The sequence below is a fragment of the Ovis canadensis genome, chromosome 5 (assembly GCF_042477335.2).
Source record: "Ovis canadensis isolate MfBH-ARS-UI-01 breed Bighorn chromosome 5, ARS-UI_OviCan_v2, whole genome shotgun sequence".
Taxonomy (NCBI): Eukaryota; Metazoa; Chordata; class Mammalia; order Artiodactyla; family Bovidae; genus Ovis; species Ovis canadensis.
The window spans coordinates 70569486-70586774 of NC_091249.1; the positions used below are offsets into that span (position 1 = coordinate 70569486).

At 44.4% G+C, this 17289-nt stretch overlaps 1 protein-coding gene across 11 annotated transcripts in view; it reads right to left on the minus strand.

Annotated features, from left to right (window-relative positions):
- Positions 1–17289, minus strand: part of PPP2R2B (protein phosphatase 2 regulatory subunit Bbeta) — a 478597-nt gene that overhangs the window by 50243 nt on the left and 411065 nt on the right. For all 11 annotated transcript variants that reach the window (XM_069592340.1, XM_069592342.1, XM_069592347.1 and 8 more), the window contains one exon: positions 10316–10480. In XM_069592340.1, the coding sequence (XP_069448441.1) occupies positions 10316–10480 (165 nt within the window). The remainder of the gene's footprint in view (positions 1–10315; positions 10481–17289) is intronic.

Below are 17289 nucleotides of genomic sequence, written 5' to 3' on the forward strand. Positions count from 1 at the left end.
AGAGTATCATTTCCTCTCTTAGCTAGTTTCCTCATCTATCAAATGTGACTAATAATCATCTGGCCCCCATAGGGTTGTCAGGACCTTGGCTTACTCTCTTAATATTGTAAATGCCTCTGAAGTTAGCTGTGATTAAGCCTGCTGCCATGATTACATAATGACCACGGCTACTTCCCACCCCATTCCTGGTCTTAGTAGACACATGTGGAAGGGAAATAAGACAGCATCACCTTTGCAACCATAACTAACATGGAGCTCTTTCACGGGCCAGGCATTGTTCTAAGGCTTCACGGTGTCTTCTCATTTAATCCTCATAAGCTCCATAATAAGGTAAGTGCTGCTACTAGTCATATGTTATAGGTGAGCAAATATAGACACAGGTTAAGTAACCTGTTTAAGATCACCCAGTTAGGTCATGGATGTCGACTAACAGTGAATACCACTTTGATTTTCCTCCCCTGATTTGGCCCTATCTGTGAGTTTACTCTCAGTTTAGTTTGACAGAAGGGAAGAAACAAAGGTGACATGATCTGGGCTGTGCTTCTAGGCAATGCTATAGAATGAATGACTGTGGCCCTTTACATTTGTATGCTGAGGGTCCACTGGCTAAGACCCCGCACTCCTGATACAGGGGGCCCAGGTGCAATCCCTGGTTGGGGAACTAGATCCCACATTCCAAAACTAAGAGCCCACATGCTGCAATGAACATCTCTCATGCCACAACTAAGATCAGGTGTAGCCAAAAAAAAAAAAAACAAAAAGGAAATTCTTACACTGAAATGTAACACCCAGTGTGATGGTATCTGAAGAGGGGTTGGGGAGGTGATTAGGTCATGAGGGTGGAGCTCTCATGAATGTGATTAGTGCCCTTATGAAAAAGAGACTCCAAGGTACCTCACATCCTTCTGCTGTGCAAGGACTCAGCAAGAAGATGGCCATCTATGGACCAAGAAGCAGGTCTGTACCACACACTGAATCTGCTAGTGCCTTATCCTGGACTTCTTAGCCTCCAGAGCCAAGAGACAAAGGTCTGTTGTTTAAGCCACCCAATCTGTGGTATTCAATCACAGCAGCGTGAATGGACTAAGACAGGAGACTTCATCCTAGGCTCCACACTGCCTTGCCCATCCTAAGGACCTAAAACAGGTGCTGTCCAGGGTGTGTGTGGAGGGAATCCCTTTTGTCCATCTTGAAGCTGCGGCACCCAGCAGGCTCTCTGGTTAGCCACCAAGCTTCTTCCAATTAAAGAAGTAAAACTGCAACCTTGGGGAGAATCTGGAAAATAGAAAAACTGCCTGCATTTCAGTGCCCTGACATCATCCCTTTCATGAACAACCCCTTGTCCTTATCTTCACACTGCTGAATTCAGGATGGGTTTGTAACCCTGCATCCTGCTTTAACATTTATCAAAAGCCTTTCCCAGCATGTTCCATCTTTAACTGCGTCCAAAGGTCGCTGGCAAGTCACATCTCTATGGCCCTTCATGGAACCCCTTTCTCAATTCCCACTCCCATTTGAGGATTCCACTTGCTAGTTTTCTTAAAATGACTTGTTTAAATTGAAGGAGAGTTGATTTATAATACTGTGTTAGTTTCAGGTGTAGAGCAAAGTGATTTAGTTATATATATATATATATTTCATATTCTTTTCTGCTGTAGATTATTACAGGATATGAAATACAGTTCCCTGTGCTATACCTTAGGTTCTTGCTTATTTTGTTAAATCTACTTTATATTCAGTGGTGTGTATCTGGCAATCCCATACACCTAAGCTTCTGCTTTTCTTATATGCTGTTAAACACTGCTTACTCAGGATGCTTATGCATGATTTTTGAGTAGGAAACAGACCTCTTAGCACCTCATCACCTCTAAAATCAGTTCCTGCCTGTATGCATGTTAAGTCGCTTCAGTCATGTCCAACTCTTTGAGACCCATGGACTGTAGCCCACCAGGCTGCTCTGTCCATGGGATTCTCCAGGCCAGAATACTGGAGTGGATGGCCATGCCCTCCTCCAGGAAAATCAGTTCAAGTCCCCTTTATTCAGAGAGAAATTATGCTTCCACACCACATGAAAGTACCCAGACATCATCACCAGAGAACACCTGGGGAGGTGCAGAGGCTCCACGTACAGGTCTTATTGCCCCTGTCCTCTGGTCCCCACCTCGTTCAATAAGAGCCACAAGCACTCTGTGCTCATGACAGGTTGGGGTTGCACCAAGCGCCCCGGGTCCATGCCCACTTTTCACCCTCACCACCTTTAGGAAAGGATCAGCGTTGGCAACCTGCTCAGGCTGCCTGTGGCGAACAAACCCAGAACCCACCCCTGGATCTGTCAGCCCCAGGGACTGTGCTCTGGATGATTTTCAGGTCTTCTACGAGGGGCCAAATTGTGTACCCCCTCTGCCAAATTCTTACATTGAAGTCCTAATCCTCAGGGCTTCAGAATATAACCACATTTGGAGGTAGGATTTTTAAAGCTGTAATTAAATTTTAAAAATGAGGTCATGAGGGTTGACCCTAATCCAGTATGACTAGTGTCCTTATAAGAAGGATATTTGGGACCCAGACACATGCAGAGAGAAGATGACATGAAGACACAGGGAGAGGATGGTCAGTAGCAAGCCAAGGGGAGAGCCCTGGAAGACAGCCTTTCTCCACGGTCTTCAGAGGAAGCCAGCCCTGGTGACGCCTTGGTCCACGACTTCTAGCCTCCGGAACAGGGACACAATTACATTTTGATTTTTAAGTTGCCCAGCCCATGGTACTGTTATAACAACTCTCACAACTGAAAACCCCTTCTTTCAACTGCCTTTTCCCACCTGCCTGCCTTTCCACCACAGTTGCTCAGTGAAGCCTCACTTATAGCTGGGCATTATGCTAAGTGTTAGTAATGCAGTGGCGGGTAAAAGAAATAAAGTTCCTGCCTTTATGGGGGCTTCCCAGGTGGTGCTAGTGGTAAAAAGAATCTGCCTGCCAATGCAAGAGATGTAATAAGAGGCAAGTCCGATCCCTTGGTCAGGAAGATCCCTTGGAGGAGGGCGTGGTAACCCACTCCAGTATTCTTGCCTGGAGAATCCTGTGGACAGAGGAGCCTGTGGGCTATAGTCCATGGGGTTGGACAGGACTGAAGTGACACAGCATGCACAGATCCCTTTATGAAGTCTACATTCTAGTCAGGGAGACAGAGAAAGAAAAATGTCTATAGCTGAGAACTAAGAAATATGTAAGGAAATAAAGTAGGGTGATGTAGTAGAAATAGAGTGAAGATAGGGAAACAGAGAAGTCCTCTTTGAGAGGTATTTTCCCAGAGACCTAAAAAAATGAGAGTAGTCCAGACAAGGGAGGGAACTGTGGGAGGGCATTTCAGGCAGGGGAGAGGCTGTGCAAAGGGCCTGAGACAGGAAAGGGCTGAGTGTGCCGAAGGTACAGAAAGCAGGCCATTGTGGTCAGATTACAAGGGATTGAGGATGGAAAGGTGGACAGGGACCAGATTCCTGTGGGGCTTGGAATGGAGTTTAAATTTAATGTCTCTCTCATTTCCTTGGTTGTCATTCACCATATCTGGCCAGTTTTTTCACTCGACTCCTAATTGCTGTTGTTTAGTTGCTAAGCGTCTGACTCTTTGCAACCCTATGGACTGTAGCCTGCCAGGTTCCTCTGTCCATGGGATTCTCTAAGCAATACTGGAGTGGGTTGCCATTTCCTCCTTCAGGAGATCCTCCTGACTCAGGAATCGAACCTGTGTCTCCTTCATTAGAAGGTGAACTCTTTACCACTGAGCCACCAGGGAAGCCCCAACTCCCAAAACTCACACATTAAAAGGGAAAAGCAAAATTCAGCTCAGCCCCTGCTGCTGCCATCAGCACCCTATTGTTTCAGGCATTAGAATCTCAAACTGCAAACACAACCCTTGTCACTACTGCCAGGAGCGATAGAAAAAAAAAATCGAGAGATGAGGAAGAGAATCATCCTTTCCAACCCCTGCTGAGTATGCAGAGTGAGGGACATATGGAAATTAATATATGCAGCTCTGATAGCACGAATCTCCTCGGCATTTTGATTAAACACCGACGGTTATTAAATACCCTCCTTCTCAGAGCTCATCTCCGAAAGCCAATGTTGCTTTTCATTTTGAACTCTGATGAACTGTCTCAATTCCGTTTGCACACCCAGGCTGAACCATGGTCTGCGGAAGGCTGGCGTTGGAGGAGGATGGAGAAAATCAATATGAAATGTCAGGCGCGAGGTCAGATTGAACTTGTTTTCTCAGCTGGCGGGAGCTGGCGCCGCCACTGCAGCAGCCAAACAAAGGGAGATGCTCACCGAGGAAGGTCGGCGCTTTGGACTGAGTCAAGAAAATGAATTTCGTTCGCTCCTTAATTAGATTAGGAGGCTGGCGGCTGGCAATTCCTAGTGCTGTCGGTGTTTGGATGGGGCGCGGGGAGGCAAGGATGCAGCAGGGGTCTGCAAATGGCCGGCTAGCTCCTGGCCTCCCTAGGGACTGTCCACTGGGTTCTGCTTCTCCAGGGCTGCGTGCGACCCAGACTGTAGGGAGGAGCAGCCTCCAGGGACACCTGGATGTGTGGGCTCAGTGATTCTCCCCAGTATCTTCCTCAGGGAGCTTCTCCATCTTTAGGCACAAGCCCAGAGGTCACTGCCTTGGGTTATAAGGTCCTTGTTATAAGGTCCTTGTTATATCCCTTCCCAGCACCACAAGCCTGTTTTCATACCACTTATTACAGTCGTGATGTCATATCTATCTGGGATTCTCTGATGAATGCATCTTCCTTCCTCAGACAGTGTGATGGTTCATCTTATGCATCGACTTGACTGGACAATGGGGTGGCCAGATATTTGGTCAGACATAATCCTGCAGTTTTTGGAGGGTTGTTTTTAAGTGAATTTAACATTTAAATTAACAGACTAGGTAAAGCAGATTGTCCTTCCTAATGGGGGTGGGGCCTTATTCCATCAGGTGACGATCCGAATAGAACAAAAAGCTCCAGTAAGAGAAAATTCTGCTGCCTGACTCCTGCCGGCATGGACATCAATTTTTCCCTGCCTTCGCTGTTGAACTGGAACATTGGCTCTTCTTGGACCACAAGCCTGCCGGTCTGTGCGTTAAAAGTTCTTCCTCAGCTCTTCTGGGTCTCCTGCAGGCACACTGCAGGTCTTGGGACCTGTTGGTCTCCCTAATTGCATGACCCAAATACTTCTAACAATTATTTCATATTTATATACACATATATAATACGTGCATACACACATGTATGCATATGTATGTGTATATGTATGTGTATATGTATGTGTGTATATATATTATACATATATATGTGTAAAATATATATATTTCCTATCGGCTCCATTTCTCTGCAGACCCTCACCAATACTGACCTTGAGCTCCTAGAAGGAAGAAAGCAGACCTGGCTTTGCTCATCACTGTGTCCCAGAGTCAGGTACTACTGGACCTCACATATAGTTTGTGGTCAATAAGTACTAGTTAAATAAATGAATAACGGGGCTTACATATCTGTATCTGGAAGGAGGGTTGGAGTTTCGACCTCCTTGAAGCCGCCAGCCTCAAATCGGGGGCACTCAGGAGGAGTATCTGGAGAAGGACATGGCAACCCACTCCAGTATTCTTGCCTGGAGGATCCCATGGACAGAGGAGCCTGGTGGGCTACAGTCCATGGGGTCACAAAGAGTCGGACACAACTGAAGTGACTTAGCATGCACGCACAGGAGGAGTAACTTGTGGTAACAGCTGCTGACGTCTGCTGACTTCCATGTGCCTGACTCAGGGCTTGGCTCTTCGATACGCAATGACAGTTACTCCTCATGAATAACCAGCCCTATGAGACAGTATTTATTATCTCTATGTTCAAAGGAGGAGCTTGAGATTCAGAGGGATTCAATAACCTGATTTGGGGGGTCACGCAGCTGCTGAGTGTCAGAGCTGAGTTCTGATTCTGAGGCTTCTGCTCTAAGCCATTCTAATTCTGGAACTTTCTAAGGCCTTATCCTTTTTCCATCTTGAGTTCACAGTTCACCGAGCCTTCTAGGCAGCTTCCTCCTCACTATCCAGCCCTTGTGTGAGTCTGTCTGATGCCAGAGCCCAGGCTGGTATCTGCCACACTGGGCTGTGAACACACCTGGTTTCTCGTGCCATCTCTGCCATCCACTTTGGGTTGGTGGCCCTTCAAGCCCAGTTAGATGACTCATGTCACCTCCCATACAGCTGGGACCATGTCCCAGACTGGTCCTCACCCCCTCACTCTCTTTCCACATGTCTTCTTATGAGTCCACAATCCACATGTCATTTATTTCAACCCTCAGGCATAAATTTATTTATGGAATCAATATTTACTGAGCACCTGTTTGTATGTCAGTCCTTTGTGATACAATGTGAGCAAAATATTGGGTTAGCTAAAAAGTTCACTTGGGGTTTTCTGTAACATCTTATGAAAAAGTCTGAATGCATTATTTGGTCAACCCAATAGATTCAGTTCATGTCTTCCTCTAGAGGGGAAGGATAGTGAATAATATCCATGTGTGATGAATGCCAACCTCTAATATTGCTTTACATCCCCACAGTTATTTTAAAAGAAAATGTTTATTTTTCCCTTTTCTTTCTCTTCTATTTCCATAGCTACCATCCTTATCTAGGTTATGAATTTCCACTGTATTGAGACAAAAGCACAACCTTCTAATTCTGTTTCTTCCTACCACCACTGTGTTAATCTTCCGTAAAATATAAATTCTATAACTCTGTTCTCCAACCAAGTGATCTCCAATTGCTCTTCACATACTAGGCACTGTGCTTCTCAAACTGGGGCTCACGTATGTATCCTTGGAGGTCAGGGAGGAGGAGGACGAGGATATGAGGGTGCACGAAGTAGTATAGGAAGCCACAGATAAATGTTGCATCTTTTGGAAATGTTAATTTTGTTTGAAATTTGGGGATGGGTAGAATCCCAGGGACGGGGGAGCCTAATGGGCTGCCGTCTGTGGGGTCGCATAGAGTCGGACACGACTGATTTGACTTAGCAGCAGCAGCAGCAGCAGCAGAAATGTAAATATTAAATTAAGTGGAAAGTAGTCATTTTATGGGAATAAAATGTAAAACCTATGTGAAATTTTCAGATGGAAAAATAAGACTTCAAAGAAAATCGTCTGTGGTCAGCATGTCCCCTCAGGTGTTGGGCCTCTGCCAGGTGTGTGGCGTTTTGCTTTTGCTGAGAGGCCAGGCCACCCAGAGCACATCAGAGAGGCTGAATTGCTTTTCACTGCCCTTCCTTCACAGCAGCGAGGTTCATGGTCTGGCTCTGGGAGTGCTATACCTGGTGCAGAAGTTTAAGAAGGACTAGCTATCAGAGGAGCCAGACTCTGGGTATAGAGCAGGTACTCAGTGAATGAATGAATGGAGGCATAAACTTTTGACACATATATTCAACTACTGACTTGATATAAACCTTCATACCTATTTGACCTCATTTTCTCCATATTCCTCTTTAACCCAAGCCTAACACTTCTTGCTAAGACTCTTTAAAGGTGCTACATCACTTCCTAACTTCAGGTTTTTGCTCTGAAGGCCGTGCCCTTGTGTGCATGGCCAAAAACACCCTTCTGTCTGTTTCTCACCTAACCAAATCCTACTTGTGCTTCAAATGACTCCTCAGCCTCTGCCTCCCCACTTTGAGGTCTCCCTCCAATGTCCCACGCCCCTGTGAATGTCCACGCCCCTAATTGTCTCCACCACTCATTTGGGTGTCCAGGGTACATCTTGCCCCATCAGCCAAACTTGACATTGCTTGAGTGTTGGGAGATGTCTTACCTTTCCATTGTACCCCTCAGAATGCTTATATGTAACGGACAGATCACAGATACAAGAAGATTGTGTTGAAGACCTGCCAATAAATTTTAGTCTAGATCTGCGGTTCTCAGCTAGAAGTAATTTTCACCCCAGGATATTTCACAATGTCTGGAGTCATCTTTAGTTGTGAAAAGCCTTCTACAATGCATAGGACAGCCACCTCCACCAAAGAAAGAATCCTGTGCCCTTAATTTAACAATGCATTGTTAAGAAATCCTTGTGTTCATTACAGGATCTTCCTAACCTCTTTCCTTGTGTCCCTTTGTTCTCCCAGACAGAACCCAATATCCATCCTTCTTCTGCAGTCTAAGCAACTTCTCCAAAACAATAATTGTAGTCAGATTAGTCCTCTGGTTACTTTAGTGGCTGTTTACTGAGTTTGAAACAAAATTTAAGTCCATTATCATGGCCATTATGATCAGGCTCTCGCATTCCTCCTGAACTTCACGTGTTCCTTCTCCAAGTCATTCTTTAGATACCAGCCATATCAGCCTCCCTTGTTGGCTCAAAGATCGATATCAGCACAGACACTAACAAACATTGATAAAGCATCTATCACGAGCCAGGTACTAATTTAGGTGCTGGGGAAACAACAGTGAACAAAACAGAACAAGTCCACGTCCTCAGGAGCCAATAGTACAGATCAGTAGTCTTCAAGAGAACCTTCTGCAATGAAGGAAATGTCTTAGGTCAGTCTTAAGTCAGCACCGTCCAATATAGTAGCTACACACGACTACTGAGTACTAGACATGTGGAACATCTGAATCAAAATCTTCCAGAAGCATCAAATACACTTAGTATGACACATCTCATTAACAGTTCTTAATGATTATCTCATTTAAGCCCTGCAACAAACCCATGAGGTGGGCGATATTATTTTACCTATTTTTCATATGAGAAAACAGGCTCAGAAAGGTAAGGGAAAGTTGGACAAAGTCAGATGGCTAATAAGAGATTAGCCTGGCTCTGACCTGGGTCTGTATGACTCCAGGATCCACATGATCTACAGCCCACCACACCAGTCAGACCAGCTCCCCTGGGCAATACTCCTCACAGCAAAGGAGTACATGGACATGATCAAAATGATCCAGATGGTCACCCCACTCCCAGCCACACCTCATACCCCACTCCCAGCCACATCGTCATTTCACTCACGTCACTAGGAATTGAAATGAAAAAACTGGGGCTTTGGGGGAGAGAGGGCTTCCTTCCCAGTTCTTCACGGCAAGCTGCAGTGGCAGAGCGGCCCCGGAAGACGGTGCTGGCCAGATACACAGATCCTGTGGCTCCTGAGCATCTTGGGTGCTGCACTTTCTTTAGCCTGACCCTGGGTACGGATGACGGCGGCCCTCCAGTAACCTTTACTCCAGGAAGTGTTTTCTTTTCTAGAATACCTCTCCACTAGCCCCAGGTCCATCCTGTCCACTACACCTGGTTCTTGCTTCCCTTGCTTACATTGGTCTTAGCCTTTGGCCGGCAACCACTCAGCCCCCATGAGTTTGGAGCCACTGTGTGCCATCAACACCATGAAAACTCCAGCATGACCCCTAGGCCTGTGAGCCTGGGGAACTCGACCCCACCCCCCTCTCTGAAGCCCTCCCGAGTGCCCACTAGAACCACTGCGCCTTCTAGGGTGCTGCTTCTCAAAGCCTCACCCTCTCCACGAAGCTAATAATCCCTGCCCCTCAGCTGCTCCTTTTTTTTAAAAAAATTGAGATATAATTGACATATAACAGTATATTCGTTTCATGCAACCTAAGGGCTTGATATATGTATACAGTGCAAATATTTACGTTCAGTTAGCATCCATCACCATGCAGAGCTGCAGTTTCTTTACAATGAGAACTCTTAAGATCTACTCTCAACAACTTCCAAATACACACTATAGCATGAACCTAGTCACCCAGGTGCGATTCTCGATGCCTGTATATTCGCAGGCTCCCCCACTGTCCAGCAAGTCCAGCTCATTCTACTGCCAAGATCCATCCAGAACCCACCCACTCCTCTCCACTTTTATACCCTGTCCTTGTCCAGGCCACCCAAGTCTCCTGCCTGATAGCACAACCCTCTCTTAACTGGTCTTCCCAACCCTGCTTCTCGTCCTCAGGTTCTCGTTTCCCCAGAGCTGCAAGAGGGATCTTAAAACGTAATTCAGATCATATCACAATGTGATGATGACAGGACTCATGTCTTATTCACCTCTGTATTCCACGGCCCAAAGCCAGTGTTGGTGGGATTCGACATGAGGTTTTCTCTTTACTCAAACACCAGACTTGGAGCTGACTCCTGAGTCAGGACAACACATGTGTAGTTTTCTTACTCCTGGTGTGTCTGAGGTGGGGAAGGACAGCAACGCCCCCCAGGCCCTCCTGCTGCTTCTTCTGCATGTCAGGGGCCGGCGGCGCACCCACTCCATCAGCCCCGGGGCGGCTGGCTACTCACACTTGGTGTGCCGGTCACACAGCGCCGACGCCCGCATGTCACACAGCCGGATCGTCCCTTTGCTGCTGCTGTACACGAAGGTGTTGCAGTGGTGGGGGTGGAACTCGGCCGCCGTGATCACCTCCGTGAGCTCCTCCATGTTGGCTGGCTTGATGTCCACGATATCTGGCACAGACGAGTCAAGGAGGGGACCACGGGGAGGGGTGCCTTAGCGGTGACTAAGCATCGTCGCTTTATCTAGAGGAACAGGTCAGCACTGAGCACACACGGAGGATCCTCATCAGGACTCTGAGCAGACAGGCAGCTATCACTGGACCCACGCAGATGAGGCCCAGGGGTGTTCAGTGGCCAAAGGCAGAACTAGACCTCAGGTCTTCCCAGGCCCTAATTAGGGTTCCATCACCCGTAACATGTAGATGCTCCATCCACAGTAATGTTACCTGCTCATGCAGTCAGGCTAAGCTGTGCCAGGCTGCAAGGGCTTTCATTTCTCATTTTACAACAGTGGTTAAGAAACCAGTCCCATCACAACTAAATAATTTGATATATTTGAAATTTTAACCAAACTCCTGGGCTGATAAATTATATCTAGGGCAGACTGTGAATCTTCTCCCACAAAACCCCTTAGATCTTTAGAGAGGGTGTGGAGAGAAGGGAACCTTCCTGAACTGTTAGGTGGGAATGTAAATTGAGACAGCCACTATGGAGGTTCTTAAAAAAACTCAAATCAGAACTACCGTATGACCCAGCAGTCCCACTACTGGGCATATACCCTGAGAAAATCATAATTTAACAGGACATGTATACCCCAACATTCACTGTAGTACTATTTACAATAGCCAGGACATGGAAGCGACCTAAATGTTCAATGACAGATGAGTGGATAAAGAAGATTTGGTACACATATACAGTGGAATAGTATTCAGTCATAAAAGGGAAAGAAATTAGATCATTTGTAGAGATGTGGGTGAACTTAGGGCTGTCATACAGTTAAGTAAGTCACAAAGAGAAAAGGAAACATCATATACTAATGTATATATGTGGAATCTAGAAAAATAGTACTGATGAGCCTATTAGCAGGGCAGGAATAGAGACACAAATGGACAGAACGGACTTGTGGACACAGGGAAGGCGGGGGGGGGGTGCAAATTGGGGGAGAAGCACTGACATATATACACCCCATGTGTAAAACAGACAGCTAGTGGGAAGCTGCCGTATATCACAGGGAGCTCAGCTTGGTGCTCTGTGATGACCTGGCTGGGTGGGATGGGGGTGGGTGGGAAGGAGGCTCAAGAGGGAGGGGACATAGGCATACTTATAGCTGATTTACTTCATTGGACAGCAGAGACTAACACAAAATTATAAAATAATTTTACTGCAATAAAATAAAAAAATAATATGTCAAGGAAATTATAATAATAACAGCTGCCACCATTTACTGAGCACTGACTAAAGGTCAATCGCTGTGCAAAGCATGTTGTGTGCTTCCTTTCATTTAATCCTTATAACAGCTCTCTAATCAACACTTTACTTATCCCTGTTTTTTAAAGGGTGGAAACAGAGTCTCAGAGTATGTAAGTAACGTGCCCCAAGTCACATGGCTAAAGAGTGGCAGTAGTAGGATTTTATCCCAGGTGCAAGATTTGCACTTTTTAGTAATTATGCAAAATTTCTCTTACTGAAGATATACAGGATCTCAAATCTCCATAAACTGTGATTTGCTTTAGAGCTTGTGTGGGAGTTCAAGTATTAAAAAGAAGCCATCCAACTGTACAGCAGGATAGTTTTGGCCTCCCATGTAATACACCCTTAGTTTTATCATTGTTTTCCTTGTTTTGTCCTGAGTATTTTTCCTTTTTGATGAAGAATCATCATACCTCTATTTTTAAGGAACATATCCTGTGTACTGAAATGAAACATTAGGCCTTTCATCTATCAATACGATGGTGACCTAATAGAAACAAACACCTTTAGTGGGAGTGAGTTTGTGCTGATCCATTTCACATCCCTACTGAGAGCGTGGGGGACCTGGGTGCAGGTAGGAAGGTGCCTGAGGGCTTGCTGTCTGAGAACCTGCATAGGAAGAGGTCTCTTGATGTGGATGCTGTGAACCAAAATGATTCTCACTTTTGAACCATATTTGTGATTTTGCCCCACCTGTTTATCACCAGGTAGCATTTTTCAACTTAACATTTGTTTCTATGGGTGAACTTAAATCGACTTACTTTTTTCTTTACTCAGCCTCATAATCAGCAATCCAATATTCATGAAATCATCAGCTTAATAAGCTAGTTACATTTTAAATAACACACCTGAAATAAAGGCATTTAATAATTAAAATGAACACATTTATGTGTGTTGCCAGGAACTTACGAATCACATTTTGGAAAACACTGCACTGAATCAACAAGCAATAACTTGAGACAGACAATGCTGTTAGACTGGGATGGATAAAAGTCTATGTTTTTTTGTGAGGTTGGTGGCCTAATCTCCTCCTTAGAGTTTAAGAAAGTAGTGAGTAAATGCACTGATATTTTTAGTCACATTAGCGCTAACAAAGTAGTCATCTATTAGCAAACATCACCCATGCTCTGGCATGTAGTTTGATGCAATAATGGCTGCGTATCTGGTTGTGCCTCTTTCTCCTTCAATTATCTCTTATAAATCCTGTTGGGTTCTTTCTAAAATTAGCTTGAGATTGAACTAACATTACCTTTTGCTACAATTTCCCTCAGCAACCCAGATGCAGATATTACTTGTGTCTCTGGAGAATGTAGGTCCCCTGGACTCATGAAATACTACCTTTCAACTCAACTGCTCCCAGAGTTTAAAGTATTATCACAGTTAGCATCATGTGCTGGGGAACAGGAGCCTGTTTTCCCCCAGAAGAAGGCCCCAAGCTGCAGCTCTGGGGTTCTCCCCAGCCCCCGACCCATGCATGCCCTGGGCTTTGTGGCCACAATACAGGGTAGGGTGAGCAGAGGTTAGTGTTCAGCTGTTGTCAGATCTCATTTCCCTCCAGAAAGAGCCTCCATACTCCACTGTGCCAGTGAGCATGTTTCTCTTTTCCCAAAATAGGGCAAGAAAATCTGGTGTTAGCTTTCTCAACCTCTACCAGTAAAGCTCTAAAAACAAGCTCAACTGGAAAGGATCTTGGCTGTGTGGGAGGGGAGGTGCTACATCTACATTGGTTACTTTTTTTCTCACCTAAAAATAAAGCTCGCAAGTTAGAACGTGTGAAAATGAAGTGCTTAAACATATATATGAAACCAGGAGCATCCTCCACCTTCAAGAACACCATGAGAACTGAGTGTGCTTAGGGCTGCTGCCTCTGGACCCTTCCTCTCTCCTTCCCCGCCATCCATCCTGGACCTCCAAGCCTGCCCACCATCCCTCACACCCAAGCATCTTCCTTGTGACTAAATAGAGTACTTCTTTGGGTCTGAATTTATGGGGTTCCGGAGGAAAGCCATGACTCCAATCCTCTTTTTAGTAATTGTGATGATAAGGACAACAAGGAAGATAATACGAAAATAAAAAGTAGTTGCCAATATTCATCAAGTGCCATGCACTGTCTCATTTGATCTTCACCTCATCCTTATGATGCTAATATTATTAACAGACCTGTTCTCGAGCAGAGGAAACAGTGACTGAGGTACGTTACTTAATGTTATATGATGGTAGCGGGTGGAGCTGGGTCTGAACCCAGGTTTGTTCGACTCTAGAGCCTGGTTCCTGACCACATGCCATCCTTCTTCACTGATGAATGGCCCCCACAGAGCCGGCCTTTCCCAGCAATGTATTTCTGGCTCTTTTGAAACTCCCCTGGCTTATCTGAGAGGGATTCTGCTTGGAGCTGGTGCTTGTTCAATTCGCCCACCACTCTGGGCACTATATTTTTCAGAACCAGAATTTGGACCCAGCATCTGACCTAGGATTTTTGTGTTCTCTGATGTGATTTTTTTTTTTTTTTAGGAAATGTAAGTTGAGACAGAAACATGATAAAGGATTTCTTGAATTGTTAACTGATGGAGGATTTTCTGAGTTCTAAAAACATTTAGGAGGAGTCTAGTTTCCAAAAATTCAACAGTGTGTGGGGATGACAAGAGAGCATTTTACATGCATTCTCTGTAAAGTCAGTCTTTTTCCTACACAGCTCTCAAGGGAGACACATACCTCCGGCATGTGTGGGTGTGCCCTTCATGCTGGGAGGGAAGCAGAAAGGAAAGGGGTAATGCCTGGCTCCCTGTATTATCTTGGAAATGGAATGATGCATGTTGACAGTCAATTTTCTCTTCCTCATCTTTTCGAGCTCTCTATCCAAATTATTTCCCTGTTGTCCCAAAGAACTAAACAGCAAAGGCAAAACAGAGCAATGGATTCACGGCTAATATACAAGGCAGACAGCCAACAGATTGCTATTAAATTAACCCTGGGGCTTGACAGATCTGTTCATCCTGACCCCAACTGCTTATGGCATTCCTTATTAATGCTGAGCCCAGGCAAATTACCTCTGCTAACAAAAGGGGTTAATATGCCTCTCTGCTGGGACTGGGGGCAGTGCTGGGGACGGGAGGGGGCACAGCCAGTTTGGCAGCTGAGCTCTACGCTTGGAAGGCAGGAGGTGGGAAGGTGAGGGCACTGCTGTGCCAGGCAATGGCCTAAGGCATCATTTAAAATAATAATTGAAGACACTAGGAGGTCACCTCTTAAGGGATCAGCTTCAAACAAATAAAAAGCCAAGGCCATAAATTACATCAGCGGTGGGGTAAGGAGATGAAGAGGGTTATGGTAGGATGCTCAAGGGGAGATGGGGACCATTCAAGAATCATTTCCTTGATCCCAAATTTGGAAAAGTTTTCTATAAAAATGTATATAGAAACATTGTAAAGGAAAAAGACTGACAACAACCTTAATACACAGAAACAGGGAAATGATTGAGTAAATTCTGGTTGATATCATTAAATTGTTTATGCAATGAAATGCCAGGTCTGTTAAACAACTTGAAGGAAAAATTCTATCTATAGTGTGACCATAATGTCATTTAAAATGTATACTCTGAAACTGATGGCCTAAAAGGCAAAACTACCAAATGTCATTGATATTTCTACTGGGGTGGGTCTATGAATTTCTTTTCAATTATCAGTTTTTTCATTTCTACATTTTCTTTCAGTGAAGTTGTACTATTTTAAGATTGAAAAAGACAAGATTTTTTTTTAATGCTTATTATACATATGTATCAGAGAAGGCAATGGCACCCCCACTCCAGTACTCTTGCCTGGAAAATCCCATGGACGGAGGAGCCTTGTAGGCTGCAGTCCATGGGGTCGCTAAGAGTCAGGCACGACTGAGCGACTTCCCTTTCACTTTTCACTTTCATGCATTGGAGAAGGAAATGGCAACCCACTCCAGTGTTCTTGCCTGGAGAATCCCAGGGACAGGGGAGCCTGGTGGGCTGCCGTCTATGGGGTCGCACAGAGTCGGACACGACTGAAGCGACTTAGCAGCATACATATGTATAATTTTAGGTGAGGTAAGTTAGATACAAAATATATACAGTCTGATCATAGCCATGTAAAAAGAAAGAGAGAGACAGAACAGGATGGAAGAAAATACATATTACAGGGGGCTTTGACTTTAAGGCTAGTATTAAATTGTCCTTTAATAATGCTAGCTTGGGTTCACCCATTTGTTCCTTCATGTATTTCATAAATATTCACAAAGAATCTGCCGGGGATAGATTCCAGGCACAGGAGCTAGAGCTGTGACCACAGCAGATCAAAAAATCCCCTGAACCATGGATCCTATTTTCTAGAAGGGAACATGGTCACTAAACAAGCTAGATAAAGAAATAGAATATATAGTTTATTAGGTAGTAATAACTGTTAAATAGACAAAACAGGGAAGGGAGAAAGTATATGTGTGAATGGGCAGTGTGTATGTGTGCACACGTGTGTGTGTTTCTGTTTGTGTATGACCGTAGATTGAACAGAATACGACTTTCTAGATAAATTAAGAATTTAAAAAATTTTCCTTATTTTTCTGAGCCCTACTGTGGAATTAACCAGCATTAAAATTGTGATGAAAATTCCTTGTATATACACAAAATTGGGTGGTGAGATTATAGGTCATTTTATAATATCTACAATGAATCCATATTATTAAACCAAGAAAACAGACAGTGAATAAAGTAGTTTCCCTGGCTTAGAACCATCTATGAGACAATTGAGAAACCAGGAACCGCATCTCTGGGTAAAGCTGAAGACAATATTGTGATAAATACTGCAATTGTAACAAGTGGGGCCAAAAGATTAGAATTCATTTTGTTTCCAACTCTATTTTGCTCCAAGATACGGGAAAGTCATTTTCTCTCTCTCAGGATTTCAATTTCTTTGCCTTTGAATGGGTATCATTCTGTTAACTCTGTTAGTCTGAGAAATTCTGATGATCGAATAAGACAGTGGAGAAAAAGTTATTTATTAAATGTTTTTGCAGTGGATTGAATAATCCAGACTTTCAAAGAAAACATGTCTTTTTTTCCAAAGATAACTTTTATATGTATTAGGTTTGTGAGTTTTTGAAGATATTCTCATATGCTTCTGTCTTTATCTCTGCTAATTTTGCTGATACTGAGAAGATTTTTTCCCTCCCCTTTCTAAGCCAACTACTGATAGCAGAGCCAGCAGGCGGCCAGTCTGCCTGTCAGTCAGAGACTGGACTCTAGATTTACCTGGGTAAGACACCCATGTTCAAAAGCAGTCGAGGCTTTTCAGATAGCACTTCAAGTCTGCCAATACTGAAAGTGGAGAATAGCCTTATCATGACCTTGAAAACTGGGCATATTAGAGCTGGATTCTGTTTTAGGGAGCAAGAGTTTATCTGAAATCTTTATTCCAAAGTCTGAATTTAATCTTTGGATAGAAAGCAGTGATTACAAGCCATCCAGATCTTGTCAGCAGAAAGGACTTGCTGCC